Source organism: Giraffa tippelskirchi, chromosome 7 (genome assembly GCF_054371585.1).
Source record: "Giraffa tippelskirchi isolate mGirTip1 chromosome 7, T2T-mGirTip1v1.2.pri, whole genome shotgun sequence".
In the NCBI taxonomy this organism is placed as follows: Eukaryota; Metazoa; Chordata; class Mammalia; order Artiodactyla; family Giraffidae; genus Giraffa; species Giraffa tippelskirchi.
This window is the reverse complement of record NC_137281.1, coordinates 46,129,724-46,144,335: the sequence shown is the minus strand read 5'-3', so window position 1 is coordinate 46,144,335 and position 14,612 is coordinate 46,129,724. Positions and strand designations below refer to the sequence as shown.

The 14,612-nt window shown below is 58.1% G+C and overlaps 2 protein-coding genes and 1 long non-coding RNA gene across 9 annotated transcripts; 2 read left to right on the top strand and 1 right to left on the bottom strand.

The window, feature by feature from the left end:
• Positions 1–2,036: 2,036 nt before the first annotated feature.
• Positions 2,037–9,175, top strand: CDK10 (cyclin dependent kinase 10). 7 transcript variants are annotated; one of them, XM_081508124.1, is made up of 13 exons: positions 2,037–2,155; positions 4,260–4,332; positions 4,948–5,019; positions 5,663–5,765; positions 5,891–5,972; positions 6,082–6,149; positions 6,580–6,632; positions 6,796–6,865; positions 7,414–7,473; positions 7,820–7,943; positions 8,015–8,136; positions 8,329–8,381; positions 8,570–9,175. In XM_081508124.1, the coding sequence occupies exons 1-13, from the start codon at positions 2,075–2,077 to the stop codon at positions 8,674–8,676; spliced, it is 1,068 nt and encodes a 355-aa protein (XP_081364250.1). In that variant the 5' UTR covers positions 2,037–2,074; the 3' UTR covers positions 8,677–9,175. The 7 variants fall into 7 exon arrangements, with proteins under 7 accessions (XP_081364250.1, XP_081364249.1, XP_081364248.1 ...); XM_081508123.1 differs by having other exon boundaries at positions 8,015–8,154; XM_081508122.1 differs by having other exon boundaries at positions 7,733–7,943; positions 8,015–8,154.
• On the bottom strand, positions 9,172–12,883 carry SPATA2L (spermatogenesis associated 2 like). The gene is made up of 3 exons (XM_081508121.1): positions 12,821–12,883; positions 12,307–12,610; positions 9,172–10,543 (listed from the first exon to the last, which is right to left on the bottom strand). Exons 2-3 carry the CDS (start codon positions 12,607–12,609, stop codon positions 9,617–9,619), a joined length of 1,230 nt encoding a protein of 409 aa, XP_081364247.1. The 5' UTR covers position 12,610; positions 12,821–12,883; the 3' UTR covers positions 9,172–9,616.
• Positions 11,739–14,612, top strand: LOC145513045 (uncharacterized). Its single transcript, XR_014059075.1, has 2 exons — positions 11,739–11,939; positions 12,119–14,612. It is a non-coding gene; the product is annotated as an uncharacterized LOC145513045 (long non-coding RNA).

Sequence of the window (14,612 nt, the reverse complement as noted above, 5' to 3'; positions counted from 1 at the left end):
TGCAGCCCCAGCACTTGGAACGCTGGCTCTGTCAGAGCCACCCTGGGGGGAAGGTGAGTTGAGCTGACAACTTCCCCTCTTTCTGGCTGTGTTTGAGGGCTTCCGGTGGGGAGGGGCCATTCAGGGACTCACAGCCTCAGGTGTCCCATCCTCATCAGCAGCCCTGAGGTCAGAGTCCACTCTTCTCCGGGTTGGCTGGAGAGTGTCCTGCCCTGTCTGAGCTCACATGTTTAGTCTGGTGACTGTGTGTGTCAGCTTTCTTCATTCCTGGAATGATCAGCAGGCTGCATACAGGGGGTCTCTGTCTTTGTCTATTGAGGAGGATCATATCTTTTTAGTAGTAAATAGTACAAGTGACTTCCAGTCAATGAGTTTTGATATAACCAGGAAAACAGACATCTCATATTGACATTGTGTACTAACACATTGTCAATATACTCGTTTGTATTTATTTAGTACTTTTATTTATGCAGTCTGACTGCCACGACTAAATATTTATACAGAAAGATCAAGCCCATATGAAGGTGAATTTGATCACAGAGGGTCAGCATGCTTCTTCATAAAATTTCTAGTAGCTGTTGCCTTTCTATCATTTGACCTAGAAATTGCCCTCCTACCCCTGCCCCAAGCATCTCAAGCAAATAATCCAAAAACTTGTTTAGCCGCTTAGCCATATCTGACTCTTTTGTGACCCCAAGGACTGTAGCCCACCAGGTTCTTCTGTCCATGGGATTTCCCAGGCAAGAATACTGGAGTGGGTTGCCATGTCCTTCTCCAGGGATCTTCCCAACCCAGGGATCGAACCTGCATCTCCTGCATTGGCATATCCACTGAGCCACCTGGGAAGCCTCCAAAGCTATATTTACTATGGCATTAATTCTAATCTCACTATTAGCTATAAGTTTATCTTATCAGAATTAAAAAACAACCAGAATGAAATGAATGTGGTAACTAGTTTATATCATTTTGACTCATTATTTCCGTTCAAAATTATCAAATGTCCTTCACTTACATTAGTAGTATTTTAGTATTTACAGTGTAGTTCCTCCTGAGCAGGCCGTGTACATGACTTACCTTGTTTACTGCTTCCAGTGAGAATGTAAGGTGTCCTAGGTTAGACTCAGACATGGGCAAGCACGTAATGGGTGCTCAACAGGGATGTGTTAGGGGTCCCATTAATTCCAAAGTCCGTCCGTCTCTGCGTTCTGTCAGTTATTTCCACATCTCTCAGACGCGCCCTCTACTCTCAATACCCCTGGCTCTGCCAAGCCTTTCTCTTCGTGGCTCTGGGTTGGCCCTCTAGTGCTCCAAGGGAGAGCTCTAAAGCACAGCTCCCACTGCCGGGAGGACACCACAGATTCCCGCCCCCTCAAGCCACCCACCCCGCACCCCCAGGAGCCATCGCAAGCCCCCACACCTCCTCCTCCTCCAGTGGCCATTACCCAGCACGCCAGCGCGGTCACATGCGTGTGTGTGTGTGTCCCTCAGTCGTGTCCGACTCTTTGCGACCCCATGGACTGTATAGACTGTAGCCTGTCAGGCTTCTTTGTCCATAGAATTCTCCAGGCAAGAATACTGGAGAGGGTTGCCATATCCTTCTCCAGGGGATCTTCCCAATCCAGGGACCGAACCAGGGTCTCCTGCATGGCAGGGAGATTCTTTATGTTCTGAGCCACCGTATTTTAAAATAAAGCTAGAATCTTGGTAGTCTGAGCGCTTCGTAGGACTTCCCTGGTGGTCCAGAGGCAACGATTCTGCACTCTCAATGCAGGGGGCCTGAGTTTGATCCCTGGTCAGGGAACTAAATCCCACATGCTGAAATTAAACATCCTGTATACCACAACAAAGATTGACGAATCTATGCCTTGCGACTAAGACCTGGTGCAGCCAAATGAATAAAGAAATATTTAAAAAAAAAAAAAAGAAAGAAACAGGTTGTTCTCTGAGATTTGGGGGAGGTTTCCTTCGTAACTGTTGCTAAGGAGGCGACGCCCCGGAAGTAGGCTATGCGCCTGTGCAGAGGAACCCTGGTCTGCGCTTGCGCAGATGGGAAGCTCGAGGGGCTGCTCTCGGCATGGGGGAGCCAGAGCCGGAGCAGATTCGTCTGAAGTGTGTCCGTAAAGAAGGCTTCTTCACGGTGCCTCCGGAGCACAGGGTACGGAGAGGGCCTGCTCTGGTAGCTCTCTCCTCGCTAGCGGCAGGGCGGGGGTGAAACGTATTAGGGCCCTCAGCGTCGCGCTAAAGCGCCAGGTTTCCGGCAGCAGCGGGAACGGCAACCCGGCGGTTCTCGGGGGGTCGCGTCAGCGCCAGGGACTGGCCGGCTAGGTCGGCGGCCTCCTCGGCAAGAGCGCGCTGCAGCGCGGGCGATTCTTAGTTTTGCGTCCGGCACGGGCGCCTCATGTCAGGGGAGAATAGTCGTGGGAAGTGTTGGAGGCGTGTCTCCTACTGGCCTGTGGGTGCACCGGGCGGGGCCCCGTCTGTGGCCCGGCCGCTCCGCTTGTGCCTTGCTCCGTGCGGGGCCTCTCCGTGTGTCCCTATCACTTAGTCCTTTCGAGGACCCTTCGTAGAGGTGAGAAGGGTGAAGCTTAGGGGCTTCGAGTGGTTTTACTAAGGTAGACAGCTCATGCAGGGGCAGGTGTGATCCCTGGTGGGGGGTGGTTTTGACTACTTGCTGGTGCTGTGCGAGGCCGCGTCAGTGTCCAGTAAGAACGGTAACAGACTGAGTGAGCGCAGGAGCCAGCCTTGAGCGTTCCCCTTTGGGGATGGTCACCGAAACGCAGCAACAGCTCTCAGTTAAGGCATACCCAGAGGAGGACAGTGCAAAGTGCGCAAAAGTAAGTGCTGCAAGACAAAAGTGTCAGGGGATTTTGCAGAGAAAGAAATGTTTTTAGCTGGGGCTCAAGAAGCAGTTTTGAGAAGGGGTAGGATTTCTGCTGGGCAGGGAAGTGTGACTGGGTTTTGGATGCAGAGATGAGGCAGGTGGACTTGCTAGACCTAGGGAGCAGCAGGAGCAAAATACTGTCAAATGCAGTGTGTACAGGAAGCACCAGGGGTTCCGCACAGAGAGAGGGAAAGAGGGAAGCAATTAGGTTGGGATGGGATGAGGGAAGGGGTTCATTCGGGGCCAGGTGACCCTGACTTGGTTTCCCAAGATGGAGGGCAAGGTAAATAGAGGCAGAGAGAGAGTCCAGAGAGGGGCAGTTTAGAACCTGAAACTTGCCACATGTCGTCCGACCCACGGGGATGTGCTACAGATGAAGGTGTATTAGGGTACAGGCTCTGCTAGAACTTGGAGACCCCAAAATACAGTGCTTCAAGGACAGGACTTTTATTTCTGGTGCCCCTAACATCACACAGGTGTGCCAGGCACTCAGGTTGTCTGTTTTTGCTCCACCAAATCCTAGCCTGCCTCAGGAGGCAGAAAGGAGTGAGGGGCAACCAGCTTCCTTTGATCAGGAAGTGGTACTTGTCCCTCTGTGCACATTGCACTGGTCAGAATTTAGTCACATGGTTACACCTAGCTGCAAGGGAGGCTGGGAACTCCGGCCTCCATCTGGGTTGCCATGTTCCCCCGGCATTGTTTCATAATGCAGAGGAAGAAGTAATGTATGGATGTTGGAGACAGTTTCTGCCACTGTGTTTGGTAGATGCTTTGTGAAGGTCTTCAAGCTTTTTCATGTCCATAGCTTTGTTTATTTATTTATTTATGGTCACACTGCTCAGCCTGTGGGATTTCAGATCCCTGATCTGAGATCAACCCTCACCCTCAGCATTGAGAGTGCAGAGTTCTAACCACTGGACCACCGGGGAATTGCCCAGAGCATAGTTTAGACCATTGCTGCTCAAGTGGACTTTCTGTGATGATGAAAATGTTCTGTCTTCTGAATTGTCCACTGTGGTCACCATGAACTGCATGGGGCCATTGAGTATTCACATGGCTCATGCAGCTGAAGAAATGAACTTTTAGTTTCATTTTAGTCAATTTTAACCAAATGTGGCTGGTCGTTACTCTTTTTAGGCAGCACACATCTGGACCATGGGATTGAAAGGGAGTGGTTGGACCAACTTTGATTTCACTTTCAAAGTGTCTGGCCAGTATCATCACCCCATTTTCTCACCTGCAAACCCAAGTGTGTGGGTGCCCCTCTGTTTGGTGCCCAGGACAGGCGCTGGCTCTTTGGAACAGCTTAAGTGTCAGTATCCATCTCTGGTTCCCTTAGCTGCCAGATCCCCTCACTGCCAGCACCTCTCTCTTTCAGCTGGGACGGTGCCGGAGCGTGAAGGAGTTTGAGAAGCTCAATCGGATTGGGGAAGGCACCTACGGCATCGTGTGTGAGTGGCTACAGTGGCAGGCCTGGGACCCAGGGACTGTCCCGGCAGCAGCCGTGTCAGGGCTGGAAGGAGAGTGCAGGTGACCTTTAATCCTTGGTATAATTGCTGTCAATTTCACACCACGACTGAGTGAGTGGAAGCATCAGGTTGTTCATGTGTCCCTGTGAGTGGAGGTCACTATCACACCATCAAGTGTAGCACCGTGGACAGTGGCCAGAGGTGCAGCCACAGCCACTGGGGCATTGGTGTGCATCACCCTGCCTTGGTGTGGAAGCTGCACAAATCCCCATAGTGCTCTGGGAAGCAGCTTCAAAAAGATAAGGCTGCTTTTTTCACGATAAGGACATTATTTGCTGTTAGAACACAGAAACCACAGAACACAAAGCAGTCGTCTGCACTCCGGCCCCAAGAAGGAAACGTTCAGGGAGTCTCTTCTAGCCTTGGGCCTGCTATCTGCTCAAACCAGGGGACTCCCCAGGGAGCACCTGTCTCCCAGCTTTGGAGTATTGTTTGCACAGGGTACCAGCAGTCAAGGAAGAAAAGCAAGGGTGCCCCCACGTGGCAGGAGGGCAGGGGGTGGGCCTGGATCCTACTGTGGAGGCGCTTCCCTTCCAGATCGGGCCCGGGATACCCACACGGATGAGATTGTCGCCCTGAAGAAAGTGCGGATGGATAAGGAGAAGGATGGTGAGCTGGGAGGGGCCGCTGCACCACTTGTGCTCAAGTGGGAGGGGATAGGAAGATGCAAGTTGCCTGAGCTCCCTGAGTGGCGCCTACATGACGGTCAAAGGAGGCTGGTCTCTAGGGGGCTGCAGTCTGGCCCTGCCTGTCTACCCTGGACTTCTCCAGCTCATCACCCCTCCTCCAAACCCTAGCCTCAGCTCCCCTGAGCCGTGTGCAGTTCATCCCCTTCATCTGTCTTCTCCCTCCTGCTGGCTGACTCTGCCTCCTCTTCTGTCTCAGCTCAGCGTCACCCTCCCCAGGGCTTTCCCACTGAAGACTGGGCAGGTAGCCCCTGTGTGCTGCTTGCACCCCTGCTGACTGCCCCTTGGCCGCCTGTGCGGGCAGGGCTGTGCTGTGCTCACTGGGGGCTGGCTGCCATACACAGTGGTCAGTACAGAGAGCTGCTTGTGTTTGATGGAGGAGGAGAGGATTAAAGGTGTTGGTTTGAATGGCCTTGCCTCTTCTTGAGGTAGCAGGCAGAGTTCTACCAGGTAGGGCTGGGAGTCACTGAGGCAGCTGGCTGTCAGGGTTCCCTGTCTGCAGGGGTGGGGTCACTGAACCTGGGCCAGCTGCAGAGGTGGGGTCACCAAGGCCAGGCTGGTTGCAGGGGTCCCCATCAGCAGTCTTCGAGAGATCACACTGCTGCTTCGCCTCCGCCATCCCAACATTGTGGAGCTGAAGGAGGTGGTTGTGGGGAACCATTTGGAGAGGTGAGCGGTCTGCTTGCTGCCCCCATGTTAGGCCCTGCCCAGCCCCCTCCCTGCTTCCCAGGACAATCCCGTGGCTCACCTGGGAGGAGGTGGGAGGTGGCATGCGTTTCTCCCTCTTACTTTAGCATCTTCCTGGTGATGGGTTACTGTGAGCAAGACCTGGCCAGCCTTCTAGAGAACATGCCAACACCCTTCTCTGAGGCCCAGGTTGGAGGCAGGGGCTGGGGTGGCCGGGAGTGGGGGAGCTCAGGTGGGGGGCTTCCCAAGCCCGTGTTAGGCACATTGTGCCAAAAGCAGGCCCCCTGGCCTTCTGCAGGTCAAGTGCATCGTGCTGCAGGTGCTCCGGGGCCTCCAGTACCTGCACCGGAACTTCATCATCCACAGGTGGGCGGGGCTTGTGGCGTGAGGGCGGGGTGTCCGCCAGACTGACTCAGCACCAACATGCAGGGGAGGAGTAGAGCAGCCTCAAGGCAGTGGAGTACCTGTAACTGGTCCTGGGGGATGGCGGGACAGGATAGTACCTGTTTTCCCCTCTGCCAGGCAGATGGCCAGGGAGGGACCTGGACTCCCTGTGCAGGGTGGCTTGTGCGGCCCTGGGGGGACCAGGGGCAGAACTCCACCCCTCAGGAAGTCACTGGGAGCTCTCTGCTGTTTCCAGCTACCAAATGACCTTGCACTACCTGTGCTCCTCCTCGTAAAAAGTACGAACAGGATGAGATGTGTGGGGAAGCGTTCTGAGTGTTGCTGCAGCGGTGACAACCTTGTTCCTGCACGTGGGTTTCTGGGAACCACTGGTGTTGTCTTTCTGTCATAGGGATCTGAAGGTCTCTAACTTGCTCATGACGGATAAGGGCTGCGTGAAGACAGGTGGGTGCAGGTGCTGCCTCTGTGATGGGGTCCGTGAGCGCCCCTGCACTGGGGTGGCAGGCTGGTCTCCGGAAGCTCCCTGCACACTACACACTGGCTCCAGGTGGCAGTGGTCAGCCTTCCCTGGGTGACACTCCCTCCCATCCCTCTGCCTCCATCTCAGCGGATTTTGGTCTGGCCCGGGCCTATGGCATCCCAGTGAAGCCAATGACTCCCAAGGTGGTCACACTCTGGTAAGTCCCTGGAGACCAGGGGAAGTTTGGGTGGGTGTGGGTGGGTCATGCTGAAGTGGCCAGAGCATCTTGGAGGTCTTTCAGCTGCCAAGCAAGAGCAGTGCTGTCACGGGGAGGGACCTCCCCATCCAGATGGGGTGCTGTTCTGTCCTGAGGCAGCCCCCCCCACAGCTGGCTCTGAGCTGCTCAGAGGGGAGGTGGCTTCGCCACTGGAGCATGGGAACAGCGCAGGTTTCTGCAGTTACTTCTCACTTTACATTTTGAAGCAAAACGGGGTGTGGTTCAGGGCAGGCTGCATTCTGCTGTGTGTCACTCACCCTGACCCATGTAGAAGGGCCAGCATAGGACACTGCAGCACTCAGGGGTCATCCAGTGATAGCAGCATGTTTGTCGAGCTTTCGTGGAAGGGACAGCCTTGGCTGGGTTCATGCTTCCTCATCCCAGACCGTCTCTGGCTCTCAGGCAGGGTGGTGGCCGGTGGGTGCCCTGTGGAGGCCAGGCTGGAGGAGAGAAACTGCCAGATGCAAAGCAGCGGCTTCTGTTCGCAGGTACCGAGCCCCTGAACTGCTGCTGGGAACCACCACGCAGACTACCAGCATCGACATGTGGTGAGAGGTGGACGCTGCTCCCAGGCCTCGGGGACAGTGGGGTGGTCTTGTGGGACCTGGGGAGGGGGGTGGGCACTGTGGGGTTGGGGTCTCACCAGCTCCCAGGAAGATGGGCCTATGCCTGGGGTCCTGAGAGGCACAGAGGGAGACAGCCCCATCACTGAGGACCTGCCCTCGTGGCCATAAGAGGCCTGCTGAGGCCAGGTCACGTGGCTCAGCTAGAGACCCCAGTGGTCATCCCATCACAACCTCCTCCAAGCTCTGCCCCCAGCCTCCGCCCCAGCAGCTGGAGGACTGGTCCAGGCGGAGCCGAGGAGCTGAGAGGAGATCCTGCACTCCTCTGCAGGGCGGTGGGCTGCATCCTGGCTGAGCTGCTGGCCCATAAGCCCCTTCTCCCTGGCACTTCCGAGATCCACCAGGTGGACCTGATCGTGCAGCTGCTGGGGACCCCCAGTGAGAACATCTGGCCGGTGAGTGCCAGCCCCATCCTCCTCCCTCCTGCCCCTGCCTGCTGCTGGCCTTTACTGGCCCCTCCCCACAGGGCTTCTCTCAGCTGCCGCTGGCCAGCCAGTACAGCCTGCGGAAGCAGCCCTACAACAACCTGAAGCATAAGTTCCCGTGGCTCTCAGAGGCCGGCCTGCGCCTGATGAACCTCCTCTTCATGTACGACCCTAAGAAAAGGTGCTGAGAGGGCCCCACACATGCATGAGTCAGGCCGGCCTTTCTGGGGTTCTGTCGGTTTACCCAGCTTTCTGTTGTGTGGGAGGGAACCCAGGTGGGGCTCTGCAGGGCAGCTGTGAGGGAGACAAGCCCGGCTGGGCCTGGGCCCTGTAAACAGCAAGGTCTCCTCTCCAGGGCGACAGCCGGTGACTGCCTGGAGAGCTCCTACTTCAAGGAGAAGCCCCTGCGTGAGTCTTCCCCGCTGGCACCTGGTTGGGGGCCCTTGTCTAGGGTGGGGGTTAGGGCAGGTGGGCGGTGGGGCCCAGGCGGGTAGGAGCTTGTTTTGGGCCACGTTGGGAGGCTCAGGAGGGGAGCAGAGGGTGGTGTGGGGCCCCTCCCTCACTCAGGGCTGATGCAATCCGTTCCCCATCCCCAGCCTGCGAGCCGGAGCTCATGCCCACCTTCCCCCACCACCGTAACAAGCGTGCCACTCCGGCTACGTCCTTGGGCACTGAGAGCCAGAGCCGGCGCTGCAGACCCTGACGGGTGGAGATGCTCCAGCTGAGCATGCCGCCTCCTGTGCCTCTGCCCTGGGACAACAAAGTGTGGACCTTGGAGGTGATGCCAGTGGTACACTCTGAGGGCCCAGCTACCCAGAGGCTGGCCCACCGGGCTGTGATGCCGCGTTGTGGCTAGGCTGGGTTCCACCCGTGGCCAGGCCTCAGACCCTCGGTTCCCAGGAGGAAATCCGGCTGAGCCCGTCTCAGTGGGTGTTGCTGGCTTGGGACAAGCAGACCTCGTATGGTCACTTTTGTCCCCAGTTGATCCCCAGGCTCTGCCTGGAATGGAGAGGCCAAGGTGACCCCCCTGGGGGGCTGGCCGGACTCAGAGAGGGGAGGAGGGTTGGAGATGTGGACTGAGTCTGAGCTGCTCTGAGACCCCTAGAGAGCCTTGGGCTGTGCCCTGTGCCCACTCCCCCCCGAGGCCCATGGGGAATGGGGGCGGTTGGGCCTCTGAGAGATAAACGCTTGCCTCAGATGCAGTTGGAGCCAGTGTCTTTTAATGTACTTGGAGGTTGTGATTTGTGTTACGTGACAGGTGTGGGGGAGGGGGGCAGACGGCCTGGGGTGGGGGCACCATTGAGCAGAGGCCACACAGAAGACTGGCACCTGCCCCAGGAGTCCTGGTGGGCAGAGCACCCCCAGCCCAGTGAGCTGGGGGTGGCTGCTGGCAGCTGTGCGCCATTATCACTGGATCTGGGGTGGGCAGCCTTTGAAGTCTCCCACCCTGCCTTCCAGAGTGGGGGGGTGGGACCAGCGGGGAGCTGTCCATGGAGGGTGAGCCCTCACCTCAGCTGGTAGGGAAGAGACTCCACATGGCAGGAGGAGCAGGGTGGCCAGTGGGCGGGGCCTGAGGCGGGACAAGCCCCAGAAAAGCACCACGGAGTTTCTCCGGAGAGCCCTTGACCTGGGGCCAGGTGGGTCTAGGGCCCAGCCGAGGGGCTGTCGTAGAGCAGGGCGTCCACCTGGGCTCGCTGCAGCCACAGACGCCGCTGGCTGTTCCCACGCAGGGTGCGCAGGCTGTGGCCGGGGTGGCAGCTGGGAAGGGCGGCACAGTGGGCGGTGTGCAGCTGGCGACACGTGTCGCAGCAGAGGGCGGGCAGGGCTCCCGGGGCCAGGCAAGTGTGCATCTGGTAGCCAGGGGGCTCGGGGACGGGTATGGGGCTGGCCTGCTCAGGGCTCCTAGGGGCGTGGGGAGGGGCCAGGTCCCCGGGCCGACTAAGCAACTCTCTACGCAGTGAGAGGAAGGAGAAGGCTTCGGGCTGGGGCTCCTCCTCTTCTGAGGCCCCGGAGGTGGGGCTGCTGGCCTCAGCCGGCTCCCATGGCCTGCCCCCTGCCCCCCACAGTCTGGCGCTCTGCTCCCAGAACCGAGGCGGGCAGGCCAGTTCTGAGGCAGGTGAGTCGGGGCCGGGCGAGGGCCCCCCGTACAGGCTGGCTTCATCTGAGCCCTCGTCCTCCGGCACGTCCCGGTACAGGTCCAGCCGGGCCTGGCACCCGGTGGGGGAGCCACGGCGGGGCAGGGGCGGCGGTTCTTCCTCACGGGCCAGTCGCTGCTGCAGCCAGGCCACGCAGGAGGCCACGTCCACACTGGCCCGCCGCGCCTGCAGCAGCTCCTCGGCTGGCAGCATGCTGGTGCCCAGCTGCGCCAGCACTTCACCCAGGATCTCGCACTCTAGCCGCAGGGCGAAGCAGCCTAGGGCCACCTGCACCAGCTGGCGGGCGGGGGGCAGGGCGGCCACCATGAGGCGGTGGGCGTCCCTGCGCACGTAGCCCATCTTCTGGAAGCTCTGGATGAGGAGGTCCTCCGAGAGTGCGCCCTTTAGCACGTGCACATAGCCCCCGGAGAATGTCTGCAAGGGAGGAGGCCGGTTGGTGGCAGCTCCCCTCCCACAGACCCAATGAGCTCACTTCCAGGTGGTGCAGCCCCGGACACAGCCTCTACCCAGGCTAGGGGGGTGAGCTAGGTTTTTGTCTAGGCCAGCTCCCCTAGGGCATGCAGGGGTACCCCCAGCCCCTGCCTACTTCATAGGAGACACATCCACCCCATGTCCTCCTCTACTCCCTCCACTAGATTCAGTCCCTGGTTGAGAAACTGGTATCCCGCAAGCCGTGCAGCCAAAAAAAGAAAAAAAACAGATGTTCGGCCCACCCCTGAGGTTCTAATATTATTGGCTGAGGCAGGTCTAGGCATCACAATCTTTTTAAAAAGTCTAATCCGTTACACTGGCATCATAGGACAAACTAAAGAGCCCCTATGCTGAGAAATCTCACGGCCCTATGAGTCCTTTCCACCTCCTGCACCTGTAGGGGTTTGCTCCTCTAGTTAGTTTCCTGTGTACCTGCTGAGTGTCTGGTTATGCAAACACACAAAAAATAGAGGTGTTTTTCTGCTTCTCTGAGCAGGTAACCACCTAAACACCTTATTCCGAGCTCTACTTTTTCAGTTTCTGAGAGCTTTCTCCATTAGGACAGAGCTGTGTAGCTTTCCACCACATGGATGGAATGTGTAGTTTTTGGAGGCTCCAGACTGCAGAGGAACTAAAAGTTTCCTAGGATGGTGATCTTGTGTCTCCCATGTGTCTGCAGATCTATGACTCTGGGATCCTGTGAGTACTCTGCTTAGAGCCACACACGGTGGGGGCAGGCGAGGGGGCTACTGTGTGTAAGATTGTACCCAGGGCTGTGCCTTCACCCCTCAACAATGGACCTTATGCTGGCCTAGTCTTGTGTCTACTTCCCAGAAGAAGAAATGGATTCTTGCCCCAAGCCACAGCCAGAAGAGAGCAGCAGCAGATCCCATAAAAGTCTGCTCAACACCGAAACCAGTTAGCATCTCAAGATCATGCCTGCCCATTCTCCTCCTGGCCCCTGTGGGGCTGGATCCTGCCCTCTTGTCTGAATGGATGAATGAAAGCCCTAGCAGATGTCCCCGTGGAGCGGTGGGCCCCAGAGCTCACTGTCCCTGAGAGAGGCTGCTGTTGCCATGACAACCAGCGGAGGCAGCCGCCCACGTGCTCGGTGACGTCATTATCTTCCCACTCTTCTGAATTAGCTCAGAGCACAAGACAGCCTGCCCCATCCTGCCAGACGGCAGCTCACCTGGAGGGGCCAGGCCGGCCCTGGGCACAGCCTCTACCCAGGCTGGGGGGTGAGCTAGGTTCCTGTCTAGGCCAGCTCCCCTAGGGCATGCAGGGGTACCCTGCCTACTTCATAGGAGATACATCCACCCCATGTCCACTACAAACGGTATCAGCCCACATCCTGGAGGGAATAAGTGATCATGGAATGCCAAGTCCTTCCCATGCACCTGTCCTAGGCTTTCTATGGTAACAGGCCACAAGGCCGCTCTTAGGGCAGCGATGCAAGCTTTAAGAGGAAGGATCCCCTGAGAAGGCAGGTACCCAGACAGGTGTTCTCAACCCTAGGAGTAACAAGGGAAACCTCGGCCAAGAGATGCTCCAACACGCCCAGGACACTGGCACACTGAGCCCTCTGAAACCCATCAGGCTCTGTGGACACCTGCACTCCCTCATCCCAACGGTAGCCCCCGTCCGGGCGGTGCCCAGCACCCAGTAGCTGGGGCAGGGAACCTCCACGCGGCCCGGCGCCCTACCTTGATGGTGGTGAACTCCTTTCTCCACGGCAGCAGGTACAGGTGCACGGCGGCCAACTCCAGCAGCTCGAAGGCACGGGCCAGGCCGCGCAGCGCGGGGGCCAGGTCGGCGCGCCCCCACAGGCCGTCGGTGAGCAGTGCCAGCGCGTCATCCTGCAGCGCCCCGTGCAGGTCGAAGTCTTCCACGAGGATGTGCCAGAGCACGGCCCGCAGCGACGGATCCCCGCACACGCCCGCGCGGCCGCGCCGCAGTTCGCGCTCCAGGCACAGGCGGTAGTCCTCAGACAGTGAGCTACTGCCCATGCTGGCGGGCAGGAGTAGGGTGTCAGCACCCAGAGGCCCTCCCTGCGCGCTCCGCGCCTCGAGAGTCCCCGCCTGCGTCCACAGTACCCCACCCCCACCCCCAGCTGAGCGCTCCTGGTGTCCACAGCACCCTGTTCCCTGGAGATTTGCGCCAGCTGAGTCTCCCTTCCCAAGCAGAAACCTGCTTTTGCCCAGCAGACCACCGCCCTACCTATCTGCCCTCAGCGGTGCCGAGCGCCCGCCGCTCAGTTCGGGATTCTCAGCAGGCAGCAGCGCGCTTCCGCCGAGGACGGCTCCGCCCCTCGGCTTTGGCCCTGACGTTCTGGGCGGAGTCTCTTCGACCAGGCGGGGCCTGGTCGAGACCCGGCAGCACAGACGCGACGCACCTGGACTGCCAGCGGGGCGGAGTGAGGGGTGCACAGCGGGCGCTCCCACCCAGGCTGGCACAGGCTGCTCTCCTGCCGCAGGCGCAGACAGCCAGAGCTGGCCCCTCGGGAACGCTAGGCCGCCAGGGAAGCAGGAACCGGGGCTCCTTGTGAGCACGTCGGGGTCCCGGGCGTCCCTTGGGGGCGGGGCTACCCAAAGGGGGCGGGACCCTCCTCGTCGCGTGGGGATGACTAGATATGGGGGAGAGGGCGGAGTCGCCCTCTGGCTGGGCGGGGCGGGCGCTCAAGGTGGGCGCCAGAAGTGCGTTTCCGTGTGATTTAAAACAGCAGCCCGGTTGTCCATTTGTTAGGACTCCGCGCTCACACTGCTGGGGGCCCCGGGTTCCATTCGTGGGCAGGGAAGTTCCTCGTGCGCGCCTCCCAAAAGAAAAATCAGAACAGCAACATGGACCTCTTTGACTCGGTCAGAGATTCCAGGCATCCAGGCCCAGATGGGCCACAGCTTCCAATTTCCTTATTCTGGTTTTCCTGCCTAACTCACCGTTAAGACTGGAGGAGGGATGGGGGAGAGGGTTCGCTCCCTGGGCAGGCAAGGCTCCGCGGTTTCTGGGACCCTCACCTCTCCAGGCCAAGTGGGACCTGACTGGGGAAGAGATTTCTATACTTTGAGAAAAAGATCATAACCAAGTAGGGAATCTGAGCCGAGCGGTGTTTTGCCGAGCACTGCTGAACGTTGAGTCTTTCACTTACTGTTTACTTGACTCACGGCCCCTTCCGGGCTCGCATCAACCCTGAAGGGACATCTGACTTCCCACACCTCCAAGTGCATCCTTGTGTGAAGGAAGAACAGCTGCGCTTACTACTCTCCTCAGTTCACAGTGGTTTATGGTGGGTGCACAGCGCCTGCCACTCTGGCATTGCCTATGGCCTTGCCCACGGCGCCCCTCCCCCACAAAGGCGATCGCTGAACGTGGTGGACACACCCTTGGAGGACATGGTTGCCAGTGTGCAGGCCTATGTGTGGACAGTGTTCTGCTTCGTGTCCCGCTCTGCTGCTCCACTTGGGCCCTCAGTGGCTGCAGGTGCTTGCTCTGGACTGTTGTGTGCTGCTCCAGGGAGCAGGCCCGTTTTGGTGGGACCCTTGAACCTGGGTAGGTCTTGGCACCATCCTTGCATAGAGGACACAGAATGAAAATGACAGTGTGTGGCTTCCTAGCTTTGGTCACAAAAACGCCTTGTTGTCTTGAGATGCTCACTCTTGGAACCTAGTCACATGTTGGGGGGATGCCAACAGCTGCATGAGGGGCTGGATAGAATTCAAACTCCACAGAACCAGGGAATGTGAGCTTATATAATCAAGTTAAGACGAAGTCAGACGGGATGAGGGTGGACCCTAAACCCAGTCAGAACAGAGTCTTTACGAGGAGGAAGGTTACACTCTTCAAGAGGAGGCATATGATGGACACAGAGACTTGCTGCCATGGGCAGAGGCTACAAGAGCCCCCAGAGCTGGACGAGGAAGGGAAGGGATCTGTCTGGCACTATGCCGGCCCACGGCTCTGTGGACACTTTGATTTAAGACTTTAGGACTTTGAGAGTAAACTTTTGTTGTTTTAA

Coding starts and splice junctions, on each gene's coding strand:
- CDK10 (XM_081508122.1), top strand. CDS start 2,075: ATGGGGGAGCCAGAGCCGGAGCAGATTCGTCTGAAGTGTGTCCGTAAA. Junction 6,633..6,795: donor TAAGGGCTGCGTGAAGACAG/GTGGGTGCAGGT, acceptor CCTCCATCTCAG/CGGATTTTGGTCTGGCCCGG. Junction 7,944..8,014: donor CCAGTGAGAACATCTGGCCG/GTGAGTGCCAGC, acceptor CCCTCCCCACAG/GGCTTCTCTCAGCTGCCGCT.
- SPATA2L (XM_081508121.1), bottom strand. CDS start 12,609: ATGGGCAGTAGCTCACTGTCTGAGGACTACCGCCTGTGCCTGGAGCGC. Junction 10,544..12,306: donor AGGAGTTCACCACCATCAAG/GTAGGGCGCCGG, acceptor CCTCCCTTGCAG/ACATTCTCCGGGGGCTATGT.